Source organism: Pollachius pollachius (genome assembly GCF_949987615.1).
Source record: "Pollachius pollachius genome assembly, chromosome: 13".
Taxonomy (NCBI): Eukaryota; Metazoa; Chordata; class Actinopteri; order Gadiformes; family Gadidae; genus Pollachius; species Pollachius pollachius.
This window is the reverse complement of record NC_136946.1, coordinates 8,026,865-8,040,690: the sequence shown is the minus strand read 5'-3', so window position 1 is coordinate 8,040,690 and position 13,826 is coordinate 8,026,865. Positions and strand designations below refer to the sequence as shown.

Below are 13,826 nucleotides of genomic sequence, written 5' to 3'. Positions count from 1 at the left end.
TGTGTGTGTGTGTGTGTGTGTGTGTGTGTGCGTGTCAGTGGCGGCTGGTGGTTTTTAAAGTGAGGGAGGAAGAGACTGCGCGCTTGGTTGCCATTGGCCTGCTTGGCCTGCTGTAAATAAGAAGGAAGTGTACAACACTTGCGTTACAGTGTGTGTAATCACACACACACACACACACATGTGGCGCTCGCACGGTTGTAGCTCATTGTCTCATTGGCGGGCCAAATTCTCTGGGCAGGCAAGGCAGAGAAAGGGGAGGTAACTTGGCCCCTTATGACAACATATCGAGCCACATTCCAAATCAACGCGCTTCCATTTTTTCTAAAGGCGAGCAGGATGCCTAGTGGTCGTTGTACACCGAACGCAAGTTTTAGCCACTGGGGGACGATAGGCAGGCTAGGGGAACTCATATTAATGTTAGAAAACCTCATAAAGTGAGATTTTCATGCCATGGGACCTTTAAGCATTGGCAATGCTAGGCACTTGTAGGCCGCTATGGGTGTGGCTTGGGAGAGAGGACCCGCCCAACTTCACAGTTTAGCGGCTCAGTTAGCGGCTCAGGTTGTACCTGCCTCGGGGTAGGAGCTTTCTGAGCCGCAACTGAGCCGCGCCTAAGTAGTCAACGCTGATTGGATACGGTTGAGACATCGATGTGGCTAAGTTTTTCGATTTTCAATCGAAAACGCACTTTAACATTACAGAAAACAAGCTTACCATTTGCCCTTGTCGACCATTTGCCCTAGTTGCATTCGCTGATGTAAATTCCTTAACACAGCAACACTTTCTCTTTACCGCCTTGCTGCGTCGTCTGCTTAGCCTTTGAGCGTTGGGTAGCTGCTACAAAGGTTCCTGTATGGGAACGGACGCTGCCTAGGGGAACTAAGTGAGTGGGCGTAGCCAAAACACTGAGCCGCTTTCCAAGAAGTCCCTCTGTCGGAACGCTGTTTCGGTCTTTTGTGTCGTTAAGCGTAATGCACTACTTCGCATGCAGGGGGCCCAAAAATCACACAAACGGCATCTACTCTTAAACCTGTGTGCGTGCGAGTGTGCGTATGCGCGTGCGTGCGTGTGCTTACTTCTATGCTGTAGTCGGCGGTGCGTGGGCTTTGAATAGGCCTATGTCGAGTGTGGGTGCAGAATGCAGTAGGCTATCTCATGCTCCGTCCCCGACGTGTCACCTCATTTGATCATTTGATTTACGTTGGTATTATTATTGATTCCACTCCTAATTTTTAATGAGATTTGCGCCCTTGACCACGAGAGCCTATTTATTATTATTATTATTATTATTATTATTATTATTATTATTATTATTATTATTATTATTATCTTTCCAATACAATTTCAATCACTCATTTTCATGTCATGTGTAATCACATTTTTCGATATATATATTTTTTATTTAATTTTTAATTTGTATAAAAAATAGTACAACCACAAAGGGGGAAATCTATTGCATCCAAAACTGGCAACGCAGTTTATGACTGACCCGCTTAGGTTTTGACAGCAGCCGCCTGCCTGCGCACGATACTAAACGGAAGTGGAGAGCCGCCTCTCTCCACGGTTGAAAGCTTGGCAAGCACACTAGCAGACGCGTTGATAACGGGACGGGAGGAATGAGACGTGTAGGCTATGTAGATTAAAAAAACAAAACGTTAAGCAATGTCAATCAGGTGAAACGAAACGTGCCAACCTGCGGAAATGGTGGACCGGGCACCGAGAGAGCCCGTGCATCGCAAGAGGAGAACCACAGTTTCTGGCGGGGGAACGAACGCTGTCGCAAATGTGAACGGAGGCAAGGTGCACGGAGACGGGGGTAAAGCCCAGACGTCCCCGGCCAATGCCATAACAGATGTGTTCACCAAGCATGCGAGCAATGGCAAGCTGGAGAAAAAGACGCAGGACCCATCGTTACCTGCACAGGGACATCCGAGAGAGAGGAGCCGAGTGAGGGATGTTTCCGACCGACTCAGGCAAGCGATGTCACTGAAAATGATGCCAAGAAAACACTAATGCATTTAAAATGTGTTTTCATGGTCTTGTTGTTGATTTATTGTTTTCATGTGGCAGGGAGGGAACACTACCTTAAAACAATAATAGAAAATGCAAGGCGCGTCCGTATAGTTATTTTAACCCATTTGTCATCTTTTTCATTTGTATTCTATAAATCTTCCTCTCAGATAATAAATGGGCTCTATCGATTGAAATTGAAAAAATAAGCTTTACTAGTTAGGGGGCTATGATTTCACTATTGGCCTACAACTTTTATGTTTTTGTCAACCCCTCAAATCAATTCTAAAGTCAACTTTGTCTCGTCACCTGACACATCTGTTTGCTTGAGATAGCTCCATGTCTGTGTTTTTCGCAATTTCGTTCATGTTTATCTTCGGGCGTACCCGTCACTATCCTTCAAGTGGAGTGCGATTGTTGCCTTATTGGACCGCCAGCAATGGAAAACTGAGAAAATATCACTGTTTCGCCTGCCAATGTGTTCACATTACCCGTTTACCTACCTGCTATCTACATTCCTCCTCCTCTCTGTTCATTCAGATTCGGCTAAATTAACTTTTGCCGTGTTATTTTTGTTTAATCCTGTGTTTTTCATGTTGTGACTTGTTTATTTTTAGATAGTACTTTTCTCTACTCTGTGCCCTTTTACTCCCTGTCTCTCACACATGCACGCGCACACACACACACACACACACACACACCTCCAATTTGTCTGTCATGTTTGATTGAAAAAATGAAATAAATACATGTTATGTAAATTTTACAGAGTAATAAATTGCATGGACTATAGCATTGACTATACTTTAGCCAAGTGAAAGGTAAAAAGGTGAAACGTGTTGTGTTTTAACTCCTGCAGCTGTCACGTCATGCAGGAGTCCCTGCTGAGCTCTGCCAGTGGCTACAGCAACTACCGGGGGATCCTCAACTGGTGTGTTGTCATGCTGGTGAGTGCTCCTTCAGCGGCCGTGGGCTAGCATCTTCTTGTTGCGTGAGCGCCCCACTATTCGTAGCAGTACTCAAAAGCTAAGACGCGCTAACTCTGTATGAGGATGAGCTGTGTATGCATCGTCATTTCAGTCATTCAAGCAATCTTTCATGAGATACAGTGATGGCATCATTGCCATTATGATTCATATAATTGTATATGATGTGATATATACTGTTGTTATTTGAATAGTGCTTTGGGAATAAGCCATGGTACAAAAGGTGTCCAAAACAGAGCGGAGTAGTGGCCTGTAGTTGAGATGAAAGTTAAGGCATGGCATTTCTAAAGATGGCATTCACACACCAAACAGTGTTTCACATGAATAACACGAAATCGTTGGCTACGTAAAGCATTCACAGGTCCACTGCGCACACACAAAGTCTAGTCAGGAATGGGATAGTAAGTCGATTGGCCGTATTATGGTAGACTAGGTCGGTTTGCTCTTCCCTTTGGTCATCTGACCTGGCGCAACGGACAAGTGTCTCTTCTAATTTTACACGGTGACCGTCCACACTCTGGACTCCGATCAAGAACTTGTCCTCTGATCAAGAACTTGTCCCCTTTCTTCATTACTCAAAACTAATTTTAGACACTCAAATTTGCTCTCCACACATCGTGGCATGGTGAGGACAAATGTGAAATGCAAATGTGTATATTTTCAATTCACATTTAATATATGTATGTATATATATATATTTTTTAAATATATATATATATTCGAAATATTGAAAATTTGCTTTAACTCTTCGATAATTTTTCTTTGTCAAATCTATGAAGTGACAATGACAGCGTTTTAGCTCCATAATGGTTGTTCCCATTTTTAAAGGAATTGGATGGTGGTTTGTAGCTTTGTTCAAACAAATGCAGCCATTTAAGGTGAGCTGACACACCATGCTATCTGATAACTTTGGTGTGTGTAATAAGCCAGATAGTGCTATCAGGACTAGCACAATCAGCAGTAAGTGAGTAAGGAGAACACAGGCAGTACACTAGTGGGTTGAGCAACATGGCAGATTGAGCTACCTTCTGGGACTAAAGGAGGGGAGAGGGGGGTTAAAGGTCATTAAGGTAAAGGGTAGGCCACCGTAGGCAGCGTGGTTGACTCAGAAGCACTTTGAGGACAGGCTTGTTTATTTACCTTACCTGGACCTGGTTCAACTTGTGCTGTGTCGGGCAAATTCTGTCTTAGTTTAAATGTTCACTTTTCAATATGCATTCATTTTGTAGGCACTAGATGATGTATGCCTTTTCACGGCGCGGCTGAGATAAATGTAACTCGGATAAGCATATCTCTTTCCCTGCCTCTCCTTTTATTAAGGGTGGACTTGGAACCAACCGAATAACGCATCATATACTTATTTATGGCCCACTATAAACACACTCTCTCACTCACAAACACGCATGCACATATACGTTATATGTATACAAAGACGCACATGGGTACGCATCACGTACACACACACACACACGCAAGCAGACATAAAATATTTGTAAGTTATTGAGCCTCTGACACCCACCCAGTCTCTCCCACTTTGTGAGCGGTGCACGTAGTCACAGATTGATTTGATTAATGTTGTGCTCTGTCTCTCGCCGGGGTCTGTTGTCTTCCCCAGGTGCTGAGCAACGCACGCCTCTTTCTGGAGAACCTGATCAAGTGAGCATGACCCCTCCACCCCCACCCCGGTTCCATCCCCAACTGTCAAAACATGAGCTGCAATGTACTCAACGTGGAAGAGTCTAAAGATCTTCCCCCTCCCCCTCCTCTTTTCTAGGTATGGTATCTTGGTCGACCCCATCCAAGTTGTTTCGCTGTTCTTGAAGGACCCCTACAGCTGGCCGGCGGCCTGCCTGATCATCGGTGCGTATTAAAGACGAGACTCGGTGTGAATAAAGGTACAATAACCAAGGTCAACAGTCAGGTTTTTTTTTGCTGCATAAAAGCAGCCTCTTCTAATATTTGTTTACTTCCTGTCTGTGTTTGCCAATGCTATGTGTGATACAACTGATAGTGCTCTATTACAGTCTCCGTTTATGAATATAATCAGTAGACATTGGACAGAGTCGGATTATGGAGATAGTAACAGATATTAATCATGAGAAATGAATATAGCTGTATATGTATCAAGGTTTCAAGTGTGACTATACAATTCTAACAATAAATAGATATAGAAAGCAGAATATGAAGGAATAAAGTTAAGTGGCTTTAGCCAGTGGGTTTCTTTGCACTACGTCACCATGCACCTCTCCCTGAACGTCTGATACAAAGAACAAGTTCAGTCATTCAGTGTCTCCAAGAAACTTAAGACAGTATTCTCATGGGATGTGAGCATTGTCACTTAGCTGACAGAGAATGAAATGTAGACATAGCTCTTTTTTTTCATTAGCGTGCCGAGCAATGCTGCAAATCAGAAATGACATAATGTTCCGGTCTGTTTTGGTAGAAGTACTGTCCCCGGCATACAGTCCGTGATTGGTCGTGCTTGCATGTCAATCAAGACCTCTTAATACAGGGAAGTTCCTAATACAGGGAATCGATGCTGTGTCTCAGACTTTCTATATGTCACTGCAAGACTAGTAGTCTGATCAATTCAGGTAGCTAGCTAGCTTAACATTGTTTGTTTATCCGTCTGTCTGTCTGTGTTCCAGTGTCTAATGTCTTTGTCATAGCGACCTTTTACACTGAGAGACGCCTGGCTGTGGTGAGTGTCTGAGTTTGATTGACTCTTTGTTTTCTAATCCCAGTCCTCACTTTTTGATGTTTTTAGGATGATGTCGACCAATCAACCTACTGTAAACCCTTTTCGAACACTTGCCAGTGACTTAAGGGATAGCTAGAATAGTTTAACAACAGGACAGTTAGGGTGTCTCGCTCATAAATTTATTTAGAACTCACTTCACATAAAATTGTCTATATTAACTGTATAACACTGTAAATCATGTTGGTATGTATTTAATCAATTATGTATTTCTTCTTCTTCTGACTATTGTCTATGTTTGAAAAAAGGACAGTTACCTTTATGACTTCTTCATCCAGTATACTGTACTTGGAGATGTCAGCAATAATCATAGAATTACACACAGAAACCTTCTCCTCTTAACTGAAAAAACAGTCAGTTAGAAATATATATGGTTATTTTATATTAAGGTAAAAAGCCCAATATATTTGTCAGGTCTTCTTTAGGTCAAAGTGTTTTACTGTCAAATGGGCAGTAAAAAATAATAATAAGTTCAACACATGGTCATTCGGTACAATGGATTCCTTCCGGCAAGGGTCAACTATATAGTATAGACTTATATATGGATCTAATAGGTTGTTCTACTGGTGTATTTACTCCATCTACTCACCATCTCTCTCCTAGGGAAAAATCTCAGAGTCTACAGGGCTGATGCTTCACGGGTTGAACTTGACTGCCATCCTAGTGTTCCCTGTAGTGATGGTACTCTGTGTCACCTCCCTGACCCCAGGTAGACACACACACAAACACACACTATTTATTTTATGTTTTCCACTTGTATTACTTACATTTTGTATTTTTTTCATTGTGCTTGCGTCTTTGGGTGTCCAGTGGGGGGAGTGTTCTCCCTCGGTATCTACACCATCCTGTTCATGAAGATGTACTCCTACAAAGACACCAACAGGTGGTGCAGAGAGATCAGACTGGCCAAGGTCAAAAGACTGACGCGCTCAAACTCCTGTAAGTTCAACACGAATTTACACGCACACGCACGTGCACACACACACACGCACACATTGATGTAGCTACACTGTGCAAAATTAACCCAAACTTGAATTGGCTTATTTATGCTTATTAGCATTAATCGCTTAGCAATTTATACTAACACAAATTGTAGTATCAGTAAGTAAAGGGTTCAGCTGGCAATTATTAAAAAATATTAAATTTAAGTTTAGCTAGCACAGATCTGCTTTGTGTTTATTTGTACTTCTGTACCTAGTTAATACTAACTAGATATTCAGAAGAATACTAACTGCCCTGTCCGTCCGTCCGTCTCTCTGTTTAGGTCCGTCTGTAACCAGGTTCAGTGGCAGAACCCATGTCTCGTATCCAGGGAACCTCACTTATCGAGGTAACCATGGCAACGGCCATCATTGCCTTTTGACTTGCATTGCCAAATATTGAAACAGAATAATAGGTGGGAGTCCAGGCCGTCTATGCAAGCTAATTGGTGTTTCCATGTGTGTAGACATGTACTACTTTGTGTTCATACCTACACTCTGCTACGAGCTCAACTTCCCCCGGTCTCCACGGATACGTAAGAGGTTCCTCTTGAGGAGACTGTTTGAAATGGTGAGAGGACACACACACGCACACACACTTACACACACAACCACAGACACACTCACACCCACATCACAAAACATATCCGGCCTGGGCCAGAGCTCACTGTTTAATTGTTACAGTTCTTCATAGCCTGATACACAGTAGACTTATTAGGGGTCGAGCAGCGAAGCTGCTTGGTCCCATATTGTTTCTGTAACGTTTTTTTTTCCCCTCAAATTCTGTAAAAGTCATACTGCAGCCTATACCGTAAGTCGAAAACTCTTGAAATTTTCAGGTATGGTTACCAATGACCCCCACTACCCATAAACCCAAATTTGTGGTACTGCACCCAAAGGTGGTGCTATTGTAAAAAATCATGAATTAGTCTTATTTCTCCTCACCAGATTGACCCGATCTCAAAATTCTTTCAGAATATTAATCTCTAGAATCAGATGCATTTATAAAACCCTGGGTCTTATGCCCTACATTTTTTACTTTTCCCACAATTTCATATTAAAGCTAAACATGATCAAAAAGATTCACAGGCTACAAAAATAATCAAACATTCACCAAAATCGCCACATGAAATCTTTAGACCAAGCCTCACAAAAATCATCTAACAGAATTTGTTTTATTTAGTTCCATTTAAGAAATATTGGTCAATGAAGTTGGAGCAGTTAGCCCATTTTTCTTATATGACCATTTTGTTATTGTATAAAAATAACATACGACTATTATTAGGTGGATACCAATACCCCCCACTACCCATAAACCCAAATTGTGGTACTGCAACCAAAGGTAGTGCTATTTACATTTTTTTAGGAACTAGCCTTATTTCTCCTTACTAGATTGACCTGGACTCAAAATTCTTTCATCACATTAATCTCTAAAATCAGATGCATCTTTTTCACCCTGGTCTTCTACTCTAAAAATGTTTACTTTTCCCACAATTTCATAGAAAAGCCAAACGTCCAGTCTCAACCCATTTTGCCTATATGACCATTTTGTTATTGTATAACTACCATAAGGTGGATACCATTAGCAAAATCTGTACTATTTTAAAAAAGCCCTTAATTCTCTTGTGAAATGTGTGCTTGGAGTTTTCCTGATGTTGTGTGCTTATCAATCGACATTTTCAAGATGTAAATGAGGCTTCATGCTGTTCAGGAATGTCAGTGGCTCAACAGGAAAAAGCCTTGTACTGGTGCTCCTTAGGTTGAGAGTTTGAATCCTGATTAGAGCATTATGAACAAGCTGAACATGACATTCTGTCTTTGCCACTCATTTAAGAAACACAACATTGAACAGCACCTGAAATTCATCAGGCAATCAACATTCCGGCTCATTCATTTCCAAGAATCTGACTGCCAAGACACAGTATGGCATTAAGGGGAACTTCTTCGTTAACCATTTTTCCTTCATAATTAACTGTCATATTTATATTTATTCTGTTAGTGTTCTTGACTGCAAAGGTTTAATTTCCCCAGAATTTCAAAGATTTTTCAGGTATATGCTTTTAAGAAAGCCCTTAATTCACTTGAGAAATGTGTGCTTGGAGTTTTCTGGATGTTATATGCTTATCAATATACATTTTCACCGTGTGAATGAGGCTGCAGTTCAGGTTTATCAGTGGCTCAATGGGATAATGCCATGTACAGGTGACCCTTTAGTTGAGAGTTTGAATCCCGATTATAGCATCATGAACAAGCTTAACATGAGATTCCGCCATTGCTTTGCAGCTCACCTGAAAGCCAAGGCACAGTATTGCATTAAGTGGAACATCTTCATCAACATCTTTCCTTCATAATTATATGTCATATTTATATATCTTCCATTAGTGTGTTCTTGAGTTTTAATTTTGCTCAGACCCTTTTAATCACCGCTTGCGGTTATATTTGTATTTTGGATTACAATGAACATTGCCTCTACTAGTTTTTACTAGTCTGATGCTTACAACTTTGGTTGGAGTCTTTGACGTGTGGAGTTTGGGTAGCAGTTTGTGATCTCTGCAATTATAGATTGGATCAATCATACTTTATTGATCCATCGGGGGGAGGGGGGGGAATAAAGGATAGAAATTCCTTGATCAAAGCGGCACTGTATGTCTTGAGATTATGAACACCGACAGGTTCCCCCCATGTATGTTGAAATGTTTGCATTTAAAGTTTCTTGCTCTGTGTTGCAGCTTTTCTTCATGCAGCTACTGGTGGGATTGATACAGCAGGTAACTGGAAAGTTGGAACCCTTCACACACGGCAGATGTAGACCAAAGCAACATACCCCGCCCAACCCAAAGTTAAACTGCTGCTTGCTTTTGGTATTCAATGTTAATGGAAAATTTTGCATTTTTCAGTGGATGGTGCCCACGGTGCAGAATTCGATGAAACCCTTTCAGGTACAAACCGCATTGTTTTGTCTATATACAAATATTTTGCATTGTGTTCAATTTTGTAATCCATTCAAAACGATAATAAACAAGCACTTTAAATTAAGAGCCAGCTGGAGACAGATTTACAGACCTTCATTTATGACTCATTCGAGGACATTGAAAGATGGCATTTCCCTTAATTCCAACAAATCTCTTCAGCCTCCAGGAATGGTTTCTTATTACAATTAAAGAAAAGGTGGTTGTTTCTTCTATTTCTCTAACAGGAAATGGACTTCTCCAGAATGGTGGAACGGCTGTTGAAGCTAGCTGTGAGTAAACTTGTCAGAGCTAGATAGTGTATAGAAACCTTATTTGATGTCATGGACTATAGTTAAAGGTAATGCAGAATGTAGTTTAAAATGATTTTTAGTTTTTATAATTTATTCTTGTCCTTCCTTTCCTTTCTCCCATCCTCTTCTTTCCCATCCTCTCATCACCTCCTATCTCTCCTCTCTCCAATCCTCCTCCCTCTCATCCTCCCCCCTCTATCCCCCTCTCTGTCATCCTCTCCTCTTTCCCATCCTCTCACCCCTTCTACCCTCTCTTCTATCCAATCCTCTCCCTAATCCTCTCTCCCAACCTCTGCTCTTCTCCCAGGTCCCTAATCATCTGATCTGGTTAATTTTCTTCTATTGGTTTTTCCACTCCTCTATGAACTTTGTGGCAGAGCTGATGCAGTTTGGGGACCGCGAGTTCTACAGGGACTGGTGGTGAGTTATCTCGTTACAACAACCAAGTAGAGCGACACACACACACACACAAATCTGCAGCCACACACTAACGTCAACTAACAAACACCCCTGTTCTAGTCCAGAAATACAACATTCACACAACACGTGCTAGAGTTTGCTAAACCAGAAATATCATTGCCGTTTTTATTGTGTAGTTGAGTTTTATCTGTTCCGCTCAGGAACTCGGAGACAGTTACCTACTTCTGGGCCAACTGGAACATCCCCGTTCACAAGTGGTGCTTACGGGGTGAGGAGCTAACACTGGTGTTGAGAGTCCTCCATAGACACACAAACACACAGCACACACCCCAATGCCTCACTGTGTGTGTGTGTGTGTGTGTGTGTGTGTGTGTGTGTGTGTGTGTGTGTGTGTGTGTGTGTGTGTGTGTGTGTGTGTTGCAGACACTTCTATAAGCCCATGCTGAGGAAGGGGGTCAACAAGTTCATGGCCCAAACAGCAGTCTTCCTGGCTTCGGCGTTCTTCCACGAGGTACGCCCCGGGTCTCCGTAGTCATGGTTACGTTTTTACTTCTGTTTGGACGTCCGTGTCTGTGGCTCGACATCCCCTCACTATTATTTGTTTATTTTATTTTATTGCACATATTAAAACATTGTTTCCGTGACCAGATTCAACAGACACAAGAATGCATTGCTGATGAGTGGTTTAAACTGCCCTTCGGTTGACTGGTTTCAACTGGTTATGAATGTTTTTATTTTTAATTGTTATCCGATAATCTTTCGTCATACTGCTGAGTTTGCCCTTTATTTAGTGTTTCCTTCTACAGTAATTTGGAATAAACTTTTACGATTCTAAATTGTTATTTTCTCTGCGTCTTTCAGTACCTGGTGAGCATTCCTCTGAGGATGTTCAGACTGTGGGCTTTCAGCGGCATGATGGCTCAGGTAACACACACACACACACACCCAAATGCACACTCACACACACACACAGGGAAGACCCCTGGCAGAAATGAAGCTAGGTCATGGTTTGTTGACCCAGTGCCCAGCTGTGTGCCTCCCCAACATGGGGCTTCTCGTTGTCCCTTTGTGCAAAGCGGCCACACAGTAGGACGAACTATTTAACTTCACTACATGCTTGCAGGTTCCCCTGGCTTGGTTTGTGGGCCGCTTCCTGAACGGTAACTATGGCAACGCAGCGGTGTGGATGTCTCTGATCATCGGCCAACCGGTGGCCGTGCTCATGTACGTGCACGACTACTACGTCATCCATTATGGGACGTCAGAGTGACCACACGCACACACACATCCCCCACACAGAGGACGCGGCACAGAAACCAAAGGACGGAATGTAACACGGTGTGCGATTAAAACATGGACAAATCCCATTTTTAAAATGCCATTCCCGAGGAGATTGTTGGCGACAACAATGTGACTTTTCGTTTTCTTGTTGCATTTAGTAGAACAGGACAAGAATCCTTTTTAGCGTTTTTTGGAAAATACAAATGCATGCCAACATGTGTGGGAGAGGTGTCAGCCACTGCCTATTACGAACAGGCCTTTAGTCAAGCCAAGACAAGGAGAAGGATCGCAAAGGAAGTGGAGACATACAGTGGGATCAGAGTTGTCAAAAAAGGATGAGAATATTTTTCTGGTTTGACGGATGGTTACAGAGTTTATCTTTGCACTAATGAACGAAGAACAACTTGTCCTCATCCTGTTCTTGTTGTTCATTCCTTACTTCCATGTTTCGAACACACAGTTCTTGGCTAGGAGATTTTGATAGTGAGAAAAGAGTGAAGTGAGAGAAAGCCATGCAGTGAGAAAGAACTAAGATGGACTCACTACAAGGGACAGCAATCAGCGCGAGAAGACCCCAACGCTACTTTATTGAATTATACTTCGCTTTATTTTATTTTGTGTTGTTGATTTTAACTTTGTGGAACATTGTGATTTGAGATAATTCTATTTTACTAAATGTCAATTTATTTTTAAATGCACTGACTGCCACCCACCTGAATTTAATTCTGCAATATATTATATCTTATGAAATTTTATTTAATTTGCAAAAACATTTTTTTAAGTTTTCAAATGTTTATCTGGGCTTTTATGCACAAAGGGAATGCTTGCTATGAATTTAAGCAATACAATGCGTCACTACAGCCATAGAAGTAATAAGAGTTGGTCTGTTTATTTTCTGTATCTTACGTCGATGTTGTTTCTAATTGCTTGACTCAATAGAAAATATTCAAGGGAAGCTTTGTTTACTTAAATTGTGGCCGCCGTTTGCCATTTGATTTTCCTTGCAATATTCGGAGAATTTCATTATTGAATTGAGGTTTAATTTAATTGGAGTCTTTCACTGTTAACAGGAAAGCTGGCTGCAGGAGTAATGGCTTTATGCGATTGATTGACTTTGGAAGCTCAGTAAGGACACTTTGTTTCCTAGTTTTGAAGACAATCAAAAAGACTTCTTCCACTGCTTGTGTGAGCTTAACCTTTTTGAAATATGACTTTATTTGTCCTAGACTTAGGCAATCCTCACAGGCCTGAATAGTATTCCCAATAGCTCCAATTGGAAGGTTAGTTATGCTAAAAGCATAGTAAAGAAAATTGATTTCTGAAAAAAAAAAAAGAGTTTAGAATGATCCGATATCCCATTAATTCCAATCGTATCCTTGGACACCATTAACAATTTGGTGATCTTCATGGAGCTCATATGATCGTCAATACACTACAGGATCAGCCAAGATCACATTACATGTATTAAGCTGGCGCCTTCATCCAAAGTCACTTACAATGGGGTGATTGTGTGAAAAGCAATAGGCCGCATCGATCAGGCATCACAAGGTATTCTCGTTACCTGTGTGTTTGTGTAAGACAGAGTGTGCACGGTCACACAGGGTCAGGGAGTGGTTGATCTGATGAGGAGAAACGACTTGCAGAGCAATGAAACTTGCACTGTGGTATCTTGCAAACCACTATCGTACCGTGACAGCTCTACAGTATTGTCAGTGAAATATTGTGTATTTGGTGTGCTCAGCCGACACCTAGACCCAATAATAACAAAAAAAGGTCCTGGTTATATGCTCCTATTTGCGTTCTAATGCAAAAAATGTAACCACTACTTTACCCCGTGCTGTTGGTAGTTTGATTCAAATCTATTATTTTGGGACATCAGTATATAATCTTTTAAAAATGGGATTCACTTTTATATTACCAACGTGTTTGACTGCCACATGAAAGAAATGTATTCATTTAATTTTGGGTGGTGTTTGAGCCAAATTGAGACCAAGTAATTTGCCTAAAGCCTTCTAAATGAACATTGTGATATTTCATAAAGAGTGTTTATATTCTTTAAATGGACTCTGCTCATTCATTTCCATAAACCCAGTATAGACACATTCAGATGAATACATATGCTTCAATATACC

The 13,826-nt window shown here is 41.4% G+C and overlaps 1 protein-coding gene across 1 annotated transcript; it reads left to right on the top strand.

Moving 5' to 3' along the window:
- Positions 1 to 1,622: 1,622 nt before the first annotated feature.
- Positions 1,623 to 13,599, top strand: dgat1a (diacylglycerol O-acyltransferase 1a). The gene is given in 18 exon segments (XM_079749958.1): positions 1,623 to 1,973; positions 2,867 to 2,954; positions 4,609 to 4,649; positions 4,768 to 4,853; positions 5,642 to 5,694; positions 6,355 to 6,460; positions 6,562 to 6,690; positions 7,016 to 7,081; positions 7,199 to 7,302; positions 9,461 to 9,499; positions 9,629 to 9,670; positions 9,928 to 9,972; positions 10,301 to 10,413; positions 10,614 to 10,677; positions 10,680 to 10,681; positions 10,837 to 10,924; positions 11,275 to 11,337; positions 11,537 to 13,599. Coding segments are annotated over 18 exon segments (1,548 nt in total). The 5' UTR covers positions 1,623 to 1,701; the 3' UTR covers positions 11,684 to 13,599.
- The last annotated feature ends 227 nt before the right edge of the window (positions 13,600 to 13,826 follow it).